We start from the raw sequence: 20,868 nt of genomic DNA, 5'->3' as shown, positions 1-20,868 counted from the left end.
GTATTCCCAACCATCTTCTAAGGTGCTTGTTGAACTTCCTCTCCATTTCTTCAACAGTTGATAGAAGCACTCATATACAGTGAGTAGCCACATGAGTCTCAGGAGCAGGCCATGTTGGTAGATCCAGTACTTGTATTTCCCAGGCAGGCCAGACTTGTCAATCTTCTTCAGCCATTCTTCAACTTGTTTTGCGGTGCTGGAGATGCTGTTCCTGTCTGACAGGGAATCATCATACCACTTTCCAAGGCATCTAATTGGGTGCCCCTGGATGTTCAGGATCACTTCCCCTTGAACAGTAGCTTGAACCTTCCAGTTGTTTTTCCCTTTTGGCTCACCAGGCTCCTTGATTTCTTGGGCTTGAAGATCATCTTTGCCCAAGTGGCCATGCGATCCAGTTCTGTCAGGACCCATCTTGCCTGCACGTGAGTTGGTGTTATCACAGTAAGGTCGTCCATGAATGCCTTGATTGCTGGCTGTTGACATCCTACTGCGGTCTTCGGCCCTCTTGACTTTGTACTCGCAGCGGAGATGATCAGGTTCATTCCCATGATGAACAAGATGGGAGAGTTTGTGCATCCTGTCACTATCCCCTTCTCCACTGGCTGCCACTTTGTTGTATACTTGGCGGACTGGAATAGTACCTTGATGTCTCTCAGGTAACTGATGATCATGCCCTGGATGTTCTGTGGGATGTGGTAGTATTATAAAGCAACTTGGATCAAGATATGGGGAATAAACCCATATGCATTTGCAAAGTCAAGCCAGACAACTGTTAGGCTGCCTTTCTTCTCCTTTGCTCCTTTGAGTTTTTTTAATAATGTATTGCTTTGATAATTTACTTTGATGTAAATTATATTTAACCAGAATTATTTGCTTTTACCTATGTTTTGTTTCCCTATTGGCCCTAAAATGAGAAAACAAATGGGAAATTAAAATAATTCTTGTCCACATGAATTGTGGCTGTGGGATAAGCTTGTAGGCTGCTTTTTGGTAGTTTAAAATACAAGTTTAATTTGTTTGCAATTTCAGTGTCCCCCATAAAGAATGTCCTGGAGGTGCCACTGCTTATGTACAAGCCCTGCTAGTGTGCACACAAAATACGTACCGCTGTTCTCACTAACTCCCTCTGTTGTTTTCCCAGTGCTCTTTGCTCCCACTGAGCTCAAAGTGAGAGCCAAAATGCTTTCCCTCCATGTCACATGGCAGCCACCACCCAATCACACTCAGATCACAGGCTACAAGCTTTCCTGGTGGGAGGTGGATGGAGAGGAGCTGACCAATGAGGAGAATCCTGTAATCAATGAGAGGATTCAGCAGATCAAACTGAGGAAGAGAGTTAAACACCATGAGGTCACAGGCCTTGGTGAGGGTTGAGCGTTAACTTTATTCACAAATATGCTATACTCTCACATAAAAATATAATTGAATATTATACAAAGCTGCGCATATTTTCCAAATGCAGTTTTCCAATGACTGTTTTCGTGGTACTGATTTTCTGTCACTATCAGCAGTTATAAAAGTGGTAAAGTTAATTGAAACTAAAACCATCAGGACATTTTTGTTGCATGAAATAAAAGAAATGTTAACTGAAATAAAATAATATATATAAAAAAATAAAATTATTTTATTTCAGCTGGTTTCTAAGGCAACATTTCTGATTTTTGTTTACAGTAGTTTAACTCCATAAACAAAAAAAATCCTAAAAGTAAAAATAAATGAAAATGAATAAAAAATTATATAGACATTAAAAAAATGTCAAAACAACAAAATGACTAAACCTTTAACTAAAATGAAAAATATTGAAGTAAAAACTAATTTAAAATATTAATGAAAACTATAATAGTATATCAATAATACTAAAGTAACACCGGTCTAACCTGCATGAATGCAAAGTTTGCAAAATGGTTTACAATATGACCATTTGTGATTTTTTTGTTTCAGCTCCTGATCGGCTGTACGAGGTGAAGGTTTGGGCGTTTAATAAACAGACTGAGGGTTATCCTGCTGTATGGAAGGGCAGAACAGAGAAGCTCACACACGGTGCGTTTGGTTATGATGAGAAGACAATGATAGATAAAATCATATCTACCTGTTCTGTAGGTTCAAATCTGAGTACATTTGTGTGTGTGTATCATTTTCTTAGTGCGGAAAACAATCTCTCACCCACCATTGCCGCCCATCAGCGTCAGAGCTCGCGCGAACAGTTCCACCTCTATCTGGCTCCGCTGGGAGAAACCGCACTTTAGCAATGTGCGAATCATCAACTACACCATACGCTGCAGCCCCGCAGGAATACGAAATGCATCGCTGGTCTCATACTATACCAGGTGTACCATGCATATACACAAAAATATTTATGTATAGTCAGATTATAAACAATCATTGTGAAACAGAGGCAGATATCATATCCTTACTTTTTTCTTATATACTTTTTTATTACACACTCTTTCATCCAGCAATTATTTGCCAATGTTTGGCCATTTAGAGACGGGCATCAGTTTTAAAATCTACCAAAAGTAAATCAATTAAAAATGTGTCTTTTTTTATTTAATTAATGTAATTAATTTGTTTATGAATTTTAAGTATATATTGTATCATTCTCTCTATATATATTCAGAAAGAAATTACATTTTAAATTCACTAAATTACTGTCTTTAATGTGTTTTTAATCAAATAAATGCAGCCGTGGTGAGAAAACGATCTTACTAAACTCAAACTTTTGAATGGTTGTGTGTGAGACATTATATCAGCCACACTTCCCTCTAAATAGCAGCATTGACTATTAAAAAAAATACTTTATTGGTTAACCAGTCCTCTGTATTTTTCTTCACTGTCTTTCAGCTCTTCTCAGGAGATTTTGCTGGGATCACTGAAGCCCTTCACTAGCTATGAAATCGCTGTGCAGTCTAACGGAGTTGATATGAGTGGCCCCTTTAGCAGCACAGTGGAAGAATACACACTTCCAGACAGTGAGTACAGCCCTTTTAGTATATGAAGATGATATATTGAATATTTCACCTATTTTCCCTCAAAATAAGCTTTTCAACATGAGTTTCATTTCTAGTGAATCTGGCAGAGTTCACACTGTCGTGTGTCTGTTCGTGCGTGAGTGAGAACTTTAATTATAGTGTGTATACAAGTGTGTATATGAGTGTCTGTAGGTTTTTTTTGTTTTTTTTGAGTAGGAAGTGATGAATGAATGCGTATCTGTTAGCATACTGTGATTGTGTGGGTCATTGTGAGTCGGTGTGTTTGTGTTACTGTTAGGTTAACAGTTAGTGGATTAGGCGTAAGGAGATAATTGGCTTTAATTAAAAGCCCAGATGGAATTGCCCCTCTTGTTGGCCAATAGTCTTTCAGCTTGTCAGTCAGTCTAGCCAAGTGATGGCAGGGAGGAGCACATTGCCACAGCGATTTAGTGTCAGACTAACTGAGAGAAGCTTTATCTACCCTTGAGGGGGGAGAAAGAGTGGGCACTTCAAAAGAGACCTTTCCCTGTAAAAAAAAAACTACAACTGAAATTATACTCACAGTATCTCCTTAAAACTCACAGACTGTACATGCTATGTATGACCGTTATAACATCACAAACATTTAAATGTGCTTTTCTTAGAACTTTTTTTTTGTTTTGTTTTTTGTGATATTTATGTAGCTTTAGCAGCTAGCACATAAGATAGTTTACTTAAACCAGGGGTAGGCAAGTTTGGTCCTAGAGAGCCGCTGTCCTGCAGAGTTTGGCACCAATGCTGAAAAAAACCTTACCTGCCTTATAGCCTTAGTAATCCAGAAGACACTGATTAGCTTGTTCAAGTGTGTTTGATTAGGGTTGGAACTAAATTCTGCAGGACAGCGGCTCTCTAGGACCGAACTTGCCTACCCCTGACTTAAACCATTGTTTACACTTGCTCATGTCATTCAAAACTTATTTTTTAACGTGGAACACAAAATGAGATCAAACCAAGGAAGCTGCTTTTTTCCATATAATCAAAGTGGATAGTTATTTTTACAGTCAACCTAAAAAAAATTATCAAAAAGCACCATTAAAGTACTCCATGTGACTTGTGTGCATACTGTATGTCTTCTGAAGCTCTACTAATTGAAACAGACTGAAATGTAAGTTATTTGCTGAATTTGTATCTTATTGTTAAATTAGTGCATTCAGAGTACACTTCAAAAAAGTGCCAAAAACTCCTTGATAGTCACATGGTATTCTTGAAAAGTACTGTACTTTGACATACCATGTAAATACCATAGTACTTTAAGTATGAGTAGTCTCTATAATAATGGCTAAATATATATATATATATATATATATATATATATATATATATATATATATATATATATATGCATGTGCATTTTAAAGATTATGTCTAATTCAATTCAAAATGATTGGGAGATAATCAACATTTCTAATTATTATGGTTCTTTATTTTCATTTGTTCGGTGTTTTGTGAGTCAGGTTTAAACGTGTGTTTTCATTGTAGGACCCTCCTCTCCTCCTGTGGATATGCAGTTGAGTGCACTGGACTCATTCTCTGTTCTGGTTAGCTGGCACCCTCCACTGGAGCCAAATGGGGTCATTTTGACCTACTGGATCTTATACACTGGCAACATCAGCCATCCAGATCACCTGTGGATAAACCTCACACATGATGGTGAACCTAAAAACACACACACACACACACACACACACACACACACACACACACACACACACACACACACACACACACACACGGTGTTGTACTTCATATGATAATTGTTATTGCCTCTCTTATAAATCTCTCTCTGTCTCACTCTCTTCCCTCAGGTCCTATCACCAATGCAGAAGTCCAGGGCCTGATGAGTGGTACTCGTTATTATTTTAAGATGGGGGCCTGCACTGAAATGGGGGTGGGACCATATTCACCTGTGAAGGATGTCTATACTCCACCAAAGAAATATGGTGTGTATGTTTTGTAAAACTGTTTTCACAATATTTAGAGTGTATAAGTGTTAAGGTTATTTTTCAAGGTTTATATTATGTTTCAGTGATCACCATTCTGTTTTGGTTTAGTAAATACTTTGCAGCAACAGATCAATAACCAGTATTATAACACTATGTCGGCTAGTTTAATTTGTTTATCTTAATTATTGATCCGATGAAACCCTTTAATGAGCTGCACTTTTAAAAGCGATAAGCCATGCAAAATCAATTAAAGGCAGTTCCGCCCTGCAATTAAAAAAATCACCAGGTGAACTTTTACCTCTCATGTAAATGGACACTATTGTTCAAAAGTTTGGGGTCAGTAAGATTTTGTTTAAAATAATTGTTTACTTTTAATCAGAATAGACACACTACATTGATCTGAAGTGACAGTAAAGATATTTATAATGTTACAAAAGATGAATGGTGTTTTTTTTAAGTATACTGAAAAATATGTTTCATGGTTTCCACAGAAATAGTAAACAGCACAACTGATTTGCCATCACAGGAAAAATTACATTTTAAAATATATTCAAATGGACAGTTATTTTAAATTGCCATAATATTTCAGTTTTCACTATATTTTTTATCAAATAAATGCAGCCTTGGTGTGAGCATAAGTGCCTTTAAAAAAATCTTACCAATCCCAAACTTTCGTAGTGTACACAACACACAAGTCATTGTTTTGATTTTTTTTTTATGTGTAAATAGAACTTTAGAGAGCAAATGAGAGAGAGTGAGACATTTTGCAAACTACCACAAAGATTTTCAGTGGAAATATAAAAGAATCATTCTCTCATAACCACTAGTTGAAACCTCTGAATGTTTACATTATACATTTGCACCTGTGCCTTTGGTAGACGCTTTTATACAACACATTTATCTTACATTGCATTCAGAGTATACATTTTATCTGATCAAACCCATGACCTTGCAGTAGTCTTTGAGCTACAGAATTGCTTTGAACACTTGGCTTATACGTGAACATTTGCTATCAGAAAATGGAAGCTTTTGGGACAAAGACATGAACCTGAAAATATCACTGATTTGTGCTTGTGTCATTATGTCCATGTAATATTTGCTATTGCGCGCGTGTGTGTGTGTGTGTGTGTGTGTGTGTGTGTGTGTGTGTGTGTGTGTGTGTGTGTGTGTGTGTGTGTGTGTGTGTGTGTGTGTGTGTGGACACTGCCATCTGCCTCTGCCCATCACTGACACTCAATTAATAGCACTCCCACAGGGAGTGTGAAGTGATTCAGTCCAGTCTCATATACACACACTGTCTGTGGGGGATTTGGCCACAGAAATTCACACAGACTTGCATACACCAGTCCTATAATGACTTATAATTCATATAATGCGGTGTGTTATAATTCATATTTCATTACTATACCTTAAGTATGGTTTGTATTGAATTACTATGAGGTTTTATTTTATACAATTGCTTGATGAATGTTTCTACACTTCTATCATGCATTCTCTTTCTTTTAACTCCTCTGCCTTTCTCTTTCTCTGTCTGATTCCCCCCCCCCCCCCCCCCCCCCCCTCTCTTTCGCTCTATCACGTTCCTACAGAGCTGGATATCCATGCTGTGACTGGTATCATAGTTGGAGTGTGTCTTGGTCTGCTCTGCATCCTGTTCTGCATGTGTGTCAGTTTCCGCAACGGAAAAACACGGTACGCACCTGTCCAAACTCTATAAGATCCACAACACTCTCAGTTTAGATAGCTCTGTTGATTATAAATTGTTCACCCAAAGTTAAAAAATTCTATAATTTACCGACGAAATTCTAAATATTTTTTTCTGCGAACAAAAAATCATATTGTTTCTTCTGCTTTTGTCAGACAATGAAAGTCAGTGTTGTTTGAAACAACACTGGGCCAGTGTTGTAATTGTTAACTAAAAAGGTTTTGGCCACTGAAATAGAGCTAAAATAAAATAAATTATATACAGTATATTAAATTAAAAAAATATTTAGAAAAACAATTAGAAAGATTGCCTTGATAAATAACTGAAATGAGTTTGGATAAGTTAAAGTACTAAAATTACAAAAAAATAAACCTGTATTATTGCGATACTCCAAGTCATATGGGAAAACGTTAACAAGGTGACTTGGTACTGGTAATCCAATGCACAGGACAATGATGACACCAGAATAATAATATTCATGATTCTGAAGCTGAAAATACAGATTTATTTTAGATGAATATGCTTGCACTCTGTCACTGACTAGATATATTCCAAATAATGTAAGCCACTTTTTACTGTAACATCAGACATTTGGCATTATCAGGACCCACAAATATTCCCCCATTGCATTATTATACATTATTATATTCAACATTTATATAGTAGTTGAATGTAGTACTGACATTAAACTCAGTAAACTTAAAACATTTTCTCACACAGTCATTTTCATTTTGGGTGAACTATACACAATACATATTGTCACTATTCACGATACGTATTGTTGTATTTTTGTATTGCGATATAGTGTGACACAATATATTGTTACACCCCTAAAAAGCACATAACAAAATCACTGAAACTTGAACTAAAGTTAAAATGAAAAATATATAAAAAAAGAAAAATACTGTAATAGTATATAAATAAAGTGTTATAAAATATCACTGTTCATCACAGCATTAGTGCCCACTTACATTCATTGTATGGACTAAAAAACACTGAAACTGTGTCTTTATTTCATTTTTTAGGTGAACTACCCCATTAACAAAGAACAATGCTGCAACAATTACAGCTTAGGCAGAAATCTGTTTTCCCCAAACGATTTTAATGACAAACGAGCTGCAGCGACAAGCCTCCTCAAATTATATTCAAATTCTGAAAGTTTCAAGGACCTTTTGGATGTTACTTTAAACTAGAATGAGACATGGGTGAATAACAACACTCAATCACACAGTGTGTTTGCCAGCGTGTGTGTGTCTGAAGCAGATGTGGCAGATGTGGAGTATTGAGAGCTGAATGACAGAGAGTCATGGCTGATTGCTCTTGCTCTATTAGAGCTCTGCTGGTTTAATGAACAGCCACAGAGGCAGATTGAGTCTGGTGGGCCTTTGCATTTAAAGAATGAGAGAACCAAACTCATTTCACCTTCTTCTGAGATTTGTGGTCATTATTATTGGTTAGCAGAGTCTGAATAGGGCACTGTGTCTCCATTATACACGTGTGACCTTTACATTTCAATGTATATTTTTCACATAAGTATACACTGACATTAATGGTGGGAGATTTGACAAGCTGTGTGAGTCTGGGTTAATTTGCACTCATCAGACTCTTGGTTGGGGGTTTAGAATGGTACCTCCAGCTGTGAAATTGAGACCAAGCTCTTTAGATTAAATGACTGGTTCTTTAATATTCACCATGTAAATATATATAAAAGGGAAGGAGAAAAAGGGCAGGTTACATTTCTGAAAATAAGGAACAGTTTGTATGTCTTTAAAAAGAAATTAGAAATGTTTGATTTTTAAAGTCAATTTCAAAGTAGCAGTTAGCATACACTGTTCCTGGTTTGATAAACATACACTATTATCATCCCACAATAAGTGTTATAAACCAACCAAACAGTTTCACATTTGATGAATTCAAATAAAAAAACATTTATTGATGATATTAATTAATCATACGTCAGTCACAATTATTTTCTGTTTCCCGCCATTTCTGTTTCTGTTTCACTTTCATGGACTTTTTGGTTTTAGTTTAGTTTTCTCCAGTTTCCTGTTTCCTTTGTTCTAGTTTCCCCCCCATTCATTAGTTTCCATGGAGCACACGATTTGGTGCTCAATAAACATTTCTTATTACTATCAATGTTGAAAACTTTTGTGCTACTTAATATTTGTGTAGATACCGTGATACCAGCGGTTTGAGCAGACCAATCACAGCGCTTGCACTCACAGGCTTTAAGCCCAATTTATACTTCTGCGTCGAACTTACGCCGTAGCTACGCCGTAGGCTGTGTAAGGCAAACGTAAAATGCGCGCGTTTGCACGGGCATGCATAATTGGTGGTCGTGCGGAGCAACACGGTTTTGTTATTGTGCGCTGAATTAGCGCTAATTTGAAAACTAAACAAATTTTTTTTTACATCGCTTATAAAAAGCTGGTGCAACAGTGTGCACTTCACTTTTAAATTAGCGTCAATTCATCCTTCGCATGGAGTTTGATGCGATCTGAAAAATCAAAATCCACCATATGTTGTCCGACAAAGCCGTCAGGAGAGTTAGTAGATTAACGTCGGTGGATTTGAACTTGGCTTTAAAGTCCTCATTATGCTTCTGCGTCAACTCCACGGCGTAGCTACAGCCTGTTTTATGCTTCTGCGTCGAATCGGCGATGTACCCCCGCAGACCCCTCTGCGTCGCCGCGAAGCCCTATGCCGTAGCTCGACGTGCACCTCCAAAAAATTGTGACTACGCATCGAGGCGACGCAGACCACAAGGGCTGTGATTGGTCATATGCACTGCGATGCAACTCAACCTGACGCAGAACCATAAAACGGCCACGACGCCGTAGGAGTTTGGAGGTGCACGTCGAGCTACGGCGGAGGGGTTCGCGGCCACGCAGAGGGGTCTGGTTGGGTACGCCGCCGATTCGACGCAGAAGCATAAAACAGGCTTTAACTGAGGCAATCTCTCACGTCACGACACATTAGAGCCACAAAACGGTAGACCTATTTATTGTTTAATTTTCTTTGACTTACCAAATTTGAAAGTTGAGACTTTGTTTCATATTAAATATTACCTGCTCGGTCCTGTCTGTCAGCGGGTTATCAGTGTCCTTGTAGGCTACGTGAGTTGCACGTATAAAATGAAGTTAACGAACAAACATGATCCCTCTGGAAACGCCATAGATCGCTGAATTTCACTGCACTTCATGAAGAGTTTTTCTTTTGCGTGAAGAAGCCGCTCGCCGGAGATGTGTTAAAAGACATAGACATCATATAGATAGACGCCCTATCGACCGCTACTGCCTATTGGCGCGGACGAGCCGTGGGGCCGCCATCTTAAACCGTTCACCCGCTCCGCTCAGTGTAATCTGTTTGGCAGGTGCAATGAGCTACCACCGCATTTAATTAATCATATCTCACTGAATACCGAACTGATTTTCACGCAGTTTTTTTTGCTGCAAAGGTCACACACGTAGCTACGATACAGGACACATTGAAAATTTTGTTCACAAAATACAACCAATAGTACGGTAATGTTAATTGTTAAATCTTACTTGTGAAAAGTAATCCCCGAGTGATGGTCCGCCGATTTGAGCAGGAATATTCTGCACAGTGCTCTGGCATCTACTGCTGCTATGCAACGCAAATAGGAGTATGACCGGTTTAAGATGGCGGCCGCATTTCTTGCGCCACAGCGGCCAATAGGGCATCTAGTCGCTATATGATGTCTATGTTAAAAGATAGCGGAGTGCATTCATGATTATTAGGCTACCGGTATAATAATCATCCTGGCTCCGTGTCTGAGTAATTTACTCTCTTACCTTTGTTCTTTGATTAACATTAGTGACACTTTAAGACCAGCCGCTGCTGACAGAGACGCGATCTGACACGCGTCCCATTTTCTCACAAATCTCTACTTTAATTTAAGACTTTATTTAAATCATTTAATACTGCTCTTATGAGGACACTCGACAAAACGGACATTTTGGCATAATTTGTGTGTGTTACGGTTTTTTCAAGCCCAAAGGAGAACTCGATACGGACGCGCGTCTTTTCTGTGTCGCACGCGCGTGCGCGTGTGTCACGGTACTGATCCACTTTTGCGACACGACTGAAGCGTGGTGTCGCACGCCTCTACACATTTGTAAGTTGATGGGCGTTCCTCAAGTTTACCGCTATGGGCGTGGTTTTGACCCAGCGGCCAGTCTAGAACAAAGGCCCCTCGAGAGACTACTTCTATTGGATAGACGCGTCGCGTTTGACGGATTCATTTGCATAAAGATGGGCATCGACCAACTTTTTGACGCGCAGCATTTTTCCCAAACGAAGCGCCGCCTTCCCGGGATGCTTTGCGGGCGCTTTAAAGTTGCGTGACGTCACCCATAGGAATAAAGCGGAGTGCGGCGCGACTGAAGTGTCGCACGGACAAGTAATCAGCAAGAGTATTCACACTGGAAGCATTTGTACAGTGTCACAGGAGCGTCTCCAAAGCTACATATATAAGCGAGCAATTCTTTACAAAGACGACTATTTGTTTTTAGAAGTTGGTAATTTATAACATTGATAGTCTTGAAAGTTTGTTATGGGGAGGTGTACAACATTCGCATATAAATGTTAAACAACAAAACAACCCAGAAAATGGCTCCAATCTATTACTTTCAGTCATACTTTCGATATGTTTACAAGACTACAAACTCCTTAGATAAAAAACAAAACACACAAATAAACCACACACTCGGGTTTGATTTCGGTTGTGCTAGCCTATGTAGCTGTCTCTGTGTTACATAAACTAAAAGAACTTTTATGTATAATATTTTCTTGCTAGTTTACTTTAGTTTTTATATAATACACAACTTTCAGCCAAACTGAATTATTAAAAACCTGTTTTTACCTATAAATATTTTTGAGTCTTAATTTTCTTTTATTTGCCTAGTCAAGTTCAAGTTAAAACTCACTAGACATGCTTATTCTGTGCATTTTGGGCACTTTTGTGTGAAATATTTATTTTTGTCCATCAAAAGTGTGCTTTCACTTTAATTTAGCGTGAGCAGTGCAGCAAAAACCGCTGTACTGCAGCTCACGATCTGCTCCTGCTGCTCCCGGTGTGAATGCACTCATTGATTAACATGCAGCCGAAAAAAATACGCGCCGCTCACGCATGTGGTCATTATTATTGGTTAGCAGAGTCTGAATAGGGCACTGTGTCTCCATTATACACGTGTGACCTTTACATTTCAATGTATATTTTTCACATAAGTATACACTGACATTAATGGTGGGAGATTTGACAAGCTGTGTGAGTCTGGGTTAATTTGCACTCATCAGACTCTTGCGGTGTGAAACGGCCGTTAGATACACGCCATTGTGTACACATAAATCTCTGACCCATCGTCTTCTTCCTCGTCTAATTTCTGTCGCTCTACATACAGGTCCTTCTCAAAAAATTAGCATATTGTGATAAAGTTCATTATTTTCCATAATGTAATGATAAAAATTAAACTTTTATATATTTTAGATTCATTGCACACCAACTGAAATATTTCAGGTCTTTTATTGTTTTAATACTGATGATTTTGGCATACAGCTCATGAAAACCCAAAATTCCTATCTCAAAAAATTAGCATATTTCATCCGACCAATAAAAGAAGTGTTTTTTATACAAAAAAAAAAAGTCAGCCTTCAAATAATTATGTTCAGTTATGCACTCAATACTTGGTCGGGAATCCTTTTGCAGAAATGACTGCTTCAATGCGGCGTGGCATGGAGGCAATCAGCCTGTGGCACTGCTGAGGGGTTATGGAGGCCCAGGATGCTTCGATAGCGGCCTTAAGCTCATCCAGAGTGTTGCGTCTTGCATCTCTCAACATTCTCTTCACAATATCCCACAGATTCTCTATGGCAGGCCAATTGAGCACAGTAATACCATGGTCAGTAAACCATTTACCAGTGGTTTTGGCACTGTGAGCAGGTGCCAGGTCGTGCTGAAAAATGAAATCTTCATCTCCATAAAGCTTTTCAGCAGATGGAAGCATGAAGTGCTCCAAAATCTCCTGATAGCTAGCTGCATTGTCCCTGCCCTTGATAAAACACAGTGGACCAACACCAGCAGCTGACATGGCACCCCAGACCATCACTGACTGTGGGTACTTGACACTGGACTTCAGGCATTTTGGCATTTCCTTCTCCCCATTCTTCCTCCAGACTCTGGCACCTTGATTTCCGAATGACAAGCAAAATTTGCTTTCATCCGAAAAAAGTACTTTGGACCACTGAGCAACAGTCCAGTGCTGCTTCTCTGTAGTCCAGGTCAGGCGCTTCTGCCGCTGTTTCTGGTTCAAAAGTGGCTTGACCTGGGGAATGCGGCACCTGTAGCCCATTTCCTGCACACGCCTGTGCACGGTGGCTCTGGATGTTTCTACTCCAGACTCAGTCCACTGCTTCCGCAGGTCCCCCAAGGTCTGGAATCGGTCCTTCTCCACAATCTTCCTGAGGGTCCGGTCACCTCTTCTCGTTGTGCAGCGTTTTTTGCCACACTTTTTCCTTCCCACAGACTTCCCACTGAGGTGCCTTGATACAGCACTCTGGGAACAGCCTATTTGTTCAGAAATTTCTTTCTGTGTCTTACCCTCTTGCTTGAGGGTGTCGATGATGGCCTTCTGGACAGCAGTCAGGTCGGCAGTCTTACCCATGATTGCGGTTTTGAGTAATGAAACAGGCTGGGAGTTTTTAAAAGCCTCAGGAATCTTTTGCAGGTGTTTAGAGTTAATTAGTTGATTCAGATGATTAGGTTAATAGCTCGTTTAGAGAACCTTTTCATGATATGCTAATTTTTTGAGATAGGAATTTTGGGTTTTCATGAGCTGTATGCCAAAATTATCAGTATTAAAACAATAAAAGACCTGAAATATTTCAGTTGGTGTGCAATGAATCTAAAATATATGAAAGTTTAATTTTTATCATTACATTATGGAAAATAATGAACTTGATCACAATATGCACATTTTTTGAGAAGGCCTGTAAATACAGAAATAAATAAATAAATACATAAATGTATAAATACATATATAAATGCATAAATAAATAAATACATGTAAAAATACAGAAATAGCCATTTATATTAACAAAATGTATTTACTTTAACTATATTTCTGCATTTATTTATTTATTTCTACTTTTATTTATTCATTTATTTATTTTACTTTTGTCATTTTTAGTCCTTCATATTACAGGGGTGAATACTGTAACAAATGTATTGCTCATTGTTAGTTTATGTTAGTTAATACATTAACTCATTTTAACAAATGAAACCTCATTGTAAAGTGCTACCAAATTTTGAACAGTATTCTATATATACAATTTCCCCCCTGAAATGTACTCTTTGTAAAATTGTGTTGTATTTCTGTGTCTATTGTGTTACAGAGTAGATCTGTAATTGTCCTGTTTTTTTAATTGTTTGTAAAGATTATAAAACATTTGGAAACCTTGGAAGCATTATGTAACAGCTATGCATGTCTATGTATGTTGTAACATAGTTTAGGTGTTATTGGAAGGAGGCGGGAACCGGCAAACATTTAAACAATTTTATTATCAAACATAAAACAAATACAAAATGAAAGTAAAGACGGCAGTCCCTCACTGTCGACTGCCGCCACACATAATAAAGCAAAACATCAAATAAAATAGTCCAGGCCTGGCCTTTCTCGATCTCCACTGTCGTCGCTCCTCCTTTTATGCTTCCGCTCCTCCTTGAGAGATACGAGACCAGTGCGTCGCGCAGGTGTTGCTCATCAGTAATCAAGCCACCGGCCTCGTGCCGCTCACTCACGGCCCTCGGGGATCGTCCTGCTCCCCACAGTTATATATATTTTTATGACCTGTTTCAAAGAATTTTGTATGTACTTTTGAAATATCTTCGGTGTTACCACTTGTTACACGGTAAGAGAAATGCCTCAGGACATGCATTAATTTGCTGAGGTCTTATAGAAGTGTAAATCACTTGCATTCAGTTAAGCTTTATAAATAAGGACGTTAAGTGATTTTTAATGTTCTTTCTCTCTGCCATTGTTAGGGATGTCTCTGGTGGACTTGACTCGAGTTCTTTGAGTCCTCAGTACAGGAAGGGTGCCCGTCCAGTGCCTGCTGCTGCGCCTGACTGCAGTGACTGCCATGAGCTGGAAACCCTCATGCCCTCTAGTGCACAAGACCCCAACAGGCCCCTCAAAGAGCCCAGTGAGGAACAGAGTCTAATGGGAAATGTAGCAGGGACTGATGATGGCCTTTCAGAATCCAAGGTGAGAATAGCCAACATGGTGATATAGTGTGGTTAACTGTGCCAGCACCTACTGTACAACATTACAGTGCACTATGGAACCATTTTCCCAAGTAGGACATGTTCCTGGAGCAACATCCTTGTTGGTCTTGGAAGAAGGTTCATATCGCCTAATGAGATTAGGTTTGGCTAATGTTTGGGATAGGACTGTGTTTCTTTGATAGGAATCTTCCAAACCCAACATAAGGTGTTCATCTTGGAGAATGTTTTCATCTTTCAAGTATGTTCAGTCTTTCAGTTTCTTCTTTCTGCTTCAAACTTAGTCGGCCTGGAACGGATCCGTTAGTCGGAATTGGGCCAATAGGATCACTAGATACAGAGATACTATAACTGAGGATTCCTCGGCTCTCATCAATGGAGCTCTAGAGGGACCACCGTCAGAGAACAGTAAGGTGGGCCAAAGGAATAAATATATGCGTGCGTGTGTGTGTGTGTGTGTGTGTGTGTGTGTGTGTGTGTGTGTGTGTGTGTGTGTGTGTGTGCGTGCGTGCGCGCGCGCGCGCGTGTGTGTGTGTGTGTGTGTGTGTGTGTGTGTGTGTGTGTGTGTGTGTGTGTGTGTGTGTGTGTGTGTGTGTGTGTGTGTGTGTTTTAAAGGCAGGCAGTATAGAAATACAGAAGTCGCATATCAGATCTTTTGGATCTTTATCTTATGAAATGCACATTATCCTGCTTGTGCATTTATGAATGTGTGTGATGGGGGAGGGGGCTGATAGATTGTGCCTCATGCAGCATGAAATGTACAGAGAAGTAATTACCATTAAGCAGACAGTAGGGAAGACACACAGCTAATTAGTATGTGACACCTGAAATGGAAAGATGAAGTCTGCATACCTTTTTACCAATTACCGTCCTTCTCAAAGATCCTCAGATATAGGCAGCAGGAATTTACAACTTTGTCCAGCTTTCCTCCTCATATTACTGTTTTATTTCCCTGTTGACATTTCTAAAAAATCTGTTTTTCTAAAATACAAAATGTCGTGAAGTAGTGCTGTCTTAGTAGTGTAGTGTACAAACTCATTAACATTTCAGTTTGTGATGTTCCACCTTGCATACACACAATGTGCAGTTTCCACCCCATAATTCAATGTTTAATATAGCCCTGTCAATTTAACACATTGATTTAGTGCAATTAATTATTAAAGAAAAAAATTAGAACTACATTCAAATTGTCATGGTGTCTCAAATAGGTGGCATTAATGGTGTAAGAAACTGGGGAAAAACTATGGAAATGAATAAATAAAAATGTATAAGATAAATAGATAATTTAAAAATAGCACACAAAGTTCTATTTAAACAATTTTAGATACACTACCGTTCAAATGTTTGTGGTCAGTAAATTTTTTTAAATGAAATTAATTCTTAATTCAGTAAGGATGCATTAAATTGATCAAAAGTGACAAAGACATTTTTAATATTTCTATTTTAATAAATGCTGTTCTTTTCAACTTTCTATTCATCAAAGAATCCTAAAAAAAATGTATAACGGTTTTCACAAAAATATTAAGCTGCACAACTGTTTTTAGCATTGTTGCTGTATTTGCAGAGCGGGCATGTGGAGAGGCTGTATTCCCTCAGCAAGAACCAGGTGGAGGCTGAAGTCATCGTGCATTCACAGCTGTCTAACACAACAGTTGACCAGGGTCCACAAAGCGACATGGAGCTCTGTCTCGAGTCTCCATCTTCCCAGCACCCTTCTCCTGGAGACAAGGCAACTCCATCAACCCCTTATCCACCTTGTGCTCACAGCGAGGACAACATTGAGACCCAATCTCCATCTCCAACCCCCAACACTCACATCTCTGAAGTACTGTACAATCACAATGGACCATTTGAGAGTGAGCTTAGCCAGCCGACAGTGGGTGGTGCCAAAAACCAAGGAGTGGGGCTTACTAATGGCTTCCACTCGTCCAAACCTCTACGGTCAAAGGCAGAGACCCTGGAGAACGGGACCTACAGACTGTGCCCCACAGGAAAGGTTCTGTCCTCACCAGGTCTCCCCACTTCCCCCTCATCCTTCGCCAGTTCTGGCCTTGTCCATTCTACCTCAGGGGCGCATAACTATGTGTACCCCTAAGCTGGAAGGAAGAGAAGTGTAATAAATGGTGTTCCTAAAGTTCTGGGACAGAGAAGGACAACAGTGGAGACCAACGAGTGGCACCTTCCTGCTGGAGAAAGTTATATTTTCTCATAGCCACGCTTGCCTCCTCTCTCGGCTGTTTTATTGCAACCTTTTGGTTCCATTATTTTATATGTATGTACATATAGAATATTTTTTTAGCACTAGGATCCATGGGTATGCATTTTATGGCATATCAGTGGCACACTTTAATTCCTCTTTGTGTGCATGTATGGAATGTGCTGAATTGGTTTATATGTTTACATGCACACATGAGGTCAGAGTGTTCTTACTCTGGGGTGAAGTTGAAGGATCCTGAAATCAGCCCTGCATATGGAAACAGAACTCATTCACGGGACAGATGTCACGGATCGATCCGAGATCAGTGCCAGTGGGTGGAGACCCATTTTGTCAGAGAAGATTACCCTGCCACAAAGTAACACCTCCTGCTGTCTCAGGGTTGCCACACACAAACACAGATCTGTGCTTACCTTACGAAATGGTTATTACAGAAAAATAGCACCTTCTTCAGTTCTACGTGGATATCGCGTAAGGGAAAGGGATTGAAAGGGATTGTGCATTCATCAATGAAAATTTCATCATTTACTCACCCTCATGTCATTCTGAAACTGTGCATGGACAAAAACTTCTTTAAAATATCTTGTTTTGTTTTCTGTAGAGGGAAGAAAGTCATATAGGTCTGCAATTTTCATTTTTGGGTAAACTGTCCCTTTAACTTAGTCAGATCAAAGGTACATCTTCACAAATGCATGCAAACACAAACCTGAATACAATACAAATAAAACCCCACATTCCCTGACTGGAGCATAGTGTCTCAGGAGTCTCAAATTCAAGGTGCATTTGTATATACATGATTGCTGTATTAAAAACATGTAAAAAAAACATGACAAAAATGAAGGAAAACAATACAAAAAGAACACTCATTTACATTTGGTATCATTTCAACCCTTGAGTTTACTTGTAAAGACACATCACACTGATTCATGCTCCAAGTTGTTCTCAGTCAACAGCACTACCTCATTTCTTTACAGGATTGTATTATTTTTCGGTGTGATTTTATGAGTGTAATTAAGAAGGCGACGACTTATGTGCGGTTTTTAAGCCGTCTGATTCATAGCCTTTGGATTATAGCAGAATCTACTGCCCTTCTCACTCTGTGTCTGAGTTCTTGTGTAACGGTTACTGAAACTTTCGTCTCTGATTATTAGCTTGTGTGCAAGCATGTGGTCATTCGCTTGTGTAGACCTGTGATATGGGAGGAAAAATAATTTGATCATCACAACAGTTTTGCCATATACCCTTCAAGTAAGGGATATAAAAACATTGGGAAGCTAAACACATGGTTTAACTCAAGACCTCAAGGTTTGTGTCCATAAGATCTACCTGTTGACATGCCAGTCATCCCTTTTTCTCAGGAACTTCTACACAGGGAGTCTGAGAAGAACATTTTCAGCCAAACTAGGAAATAGCCTCCATCTCTCAGGCAGGTCTTGTCCTGTACCTTATTCTTTGTCTTTTGGCCACGTATCTGTCACCATTTAGGGTTCATCTGGAACTGTAAATAAACTTTGTCCTCCATGCAAAATCATGCATTGCTGCTGAGAGCAGGATCTGTATCTATTGCGCTTCCCTTTTATGCATTTTAATGCTTATTTAAAGTAGTTTATTTTATGTTAAAGCTTATATATTGGAAGAGAAACATCAAACTCTTGCTTTCTTCAGGTCATTGACAGGACTGCCCATAATCTCAACGACAACTCTGTCTAGTCAGTCTCTGTCTCATTTGATTTTACTCCTAATTCAATAATTTCACTGAATAGTGCTTTGGTGCTTGATCAAGACTAGGTTCCTTTTAAGATGGTCTTTTAAACATTCCAGTTTTTGTATGTACAGCAGGCCAAACTCAGGGCTGATCATGTAGGAAATGAAGATGATGAATGTCTAATTTACTCTGGCTGCTTTTTTAACAACATACAGTAAGCATCTCACATACCGTCAGTTGTCTCAATTCTAGATGTACAGTGATGTTCCAGTCAACCACAGCTTGACCTGTAGTCGATGATTTTACTGAGATTATAATGTATTTGTTAAATATGCTTCCTGTCAGTTCTGTGCTAAAAAAAATTGTTCACCCAAAAATGACAATTCTGTAATCATTTACTCACCTTCATGTCGTTCCAAACCTGTATGACTTGCTTCTTTCTTCAAAAAGAAGATATTCTGAAGAATGTTTCCAAAACAATATTGGACCCACTTGATTTTCTTTGTATGAACAAAAATCCCCATACATTGTTCAAAATATCTTCTTTTGTGTGCTAAATGTTAGAAGAATTTGAATTTTTGGGTGAATGATCCCTTTAAACTGCAAAAAAGGATCATTTCGATTTTCATAAACCGTTACATTGCCACACAAATCATTCTTGTGCTTTTTTTTTTCTTTCTGATATGTTAGTGTTGTCAAACTGACAGTCTTAGCTTTGCTCCTGAGTCTTATACATCAGATTATAGTGTTAGCACATCCCACCAACAGCATTAGGAATGTGTGGGGGAAATGAATTGATCTCTTGTTTTGTCTAAAAATAAGGAAATTGTGGTTTCGCCAGGGTCAGCAGATGTCTTGTCACTCTCAGATATGCATGTTATTTTTCAGCAGCCCTTCAGGATAAGTTCTAATTCTTATACCTCATTTGCTGCTTGTTAATTTAATCACGAATATACCTTCTACACGCACATATAGTTATGTGTAAAGGATTCGGACGTTTGGATAACATATTTGGCAGCAGTGTTTTCTTAAACTGGATGAGTTGACTGTCTCATTTTACCTCATTTGGAAGCTTCAGGCTGGTTTCTGCCCCATATTAAGCAAAGGAATTGTTGACATTTCTGTAAAGTCTGGGTTTTTGCAGAGCAATGCATAGCAAAATGCTTGAAATGAGAAATCAGATGACCAGAGGGTTCCCCCGTCAAGCCATACCTCTCAAAATAGACACAAGGTTGCATGTGGGCCATTTTTACACTGCGTATAATCAGTGCTTATTGCTCAGGTGCCCTGTCTTTGCATTAAAACTCCAGGGGAATGCAACGGCTTACTCTGATGGAAGGCAAATGTGCATTGAAGTATGAAAACTTCACCTGTCATCCTGTAAAATAAAGGCTTTAATGACAGGGGGAAAGCAACAACAAATAGTAACACAGATGCACAGACATTTTTCTGAAGAAATCGTGTATTTTAATGGCTGTTTTCTCTTTGGTGCTTCATGGTGACCTTTTTATTCTGGTGATAATTCATCCATTTTTATTTTTTATTTACTTTTCTCCCCAACCAGCAGACCTGTGCTTTTCTGAGATTGTCAGTACACTGTGGACACATTTGTGTAACACCAGCAGCAGTATGGTCTCTGACGTCTGTCAGTAAATGTGAGAGACAAAACATCAGTCTCAGCACACACAAAACCACAATATCCCAGTGAGATTACAGCATGTGTATGTCTGCTGTCTGTTTGTATGTTCTCATGGCCTTCTTTGTAAAATCAAATCTAGAGATTGTAAAGGGTTTAAGGCACAGTTTGAAGAGATTGAAGAAGTGTTCATTGACAATTTGGCTTCTGTTTCTGGGGATATGGGTAATACTGTTTAACTCACATAGAAATGTTATACTCTACAAGCACTGTGATCTGTAGATCTTGTTTCCTTTGCTGTCACATCAGACTTTCATAGTCACATTATATATATATATATATATATATATATAT

The 20,868-nt window shown here is 38.8% G+C and overlaps 1 protein-coding gene across 1 annotated transcript in view; it reads left to right on the top strand.

Annotated features, from left to right (window-relative positions):
* The window catches only part of igdcc4 (immunoglobulin superfamily, DCC subclass, member 4), a 106,817-nt gene extending 88,807 nt beyond the window's left edge, over positions 1 to 18,010 (top strand). Inside the window, exons 11-20 of the mRNA XM_077228663.1 lie at positions 1,142 to 1,363; positions 1,942 to 2,040; positions 2,144 to 2,327; positions 2,842 to 2,969; positions 4,488 to 4,658; positions 4,814 to 4,948; positions 6,541 to 6,643; positions 14,719 to 14,941; positions 15,243 to 15,371; positions 16,523 to 18,010. Of these exons, the coding sequence (XP_077084778.1) occupies positions 1,142 to 1,363; positions 1,942 to 2,040; positions 2,144 to 2,327; positions 2,842 to 2,969; positions 4,488 to 4,658; positions 4,814 to 4,948; positions 6,541 to 6,643; positions 14,719 to 14,941; positions 15,243 to 15,371; positions 16,523 to 17,053 (1,925 nt within the window). The 3' untranslated portion in view covers positions 17,054 to 18,010. The remainder of the gene's footprint in view (positions 1 to 1,141; positions 1,364 to 1,941; positions 2,041 to 2,143; positions 2,328 to 2,841; positions 2,970 to 4,487; positions 4,659 to 4,813; positions 4,949 to 6,540; positions 6,644 to 14,718; positions 14,942 to 15,242; positions 15,372 to 16,522) is intronic.
* The last annotated feature ends 2,858 nt before the right edge of the window (positions 18,011 to 20,868 follow it).

Source organism: Siphateles boraxobius, unplaced genomic scaffold, assembly GCF_051911475.1.
Source record: "Siphateles boraxobius isolate OS27281-9 unplaced genomic scaffold, OSU_SipBor_1 130, whole genome shotgun sequence".
NCBI classification, from domain to species: Eukaryota; Metazoa; Chordata; class Actinopteri; order Cypriniformes; family Leuciscidae; genus Siphateles; species Siphateles boraxobius.
The sequence above is the reverse complement of the archived record's forward strand: the minus strand, read 5'-3'. Positions and strand labels throughout refer to the sequence as shown.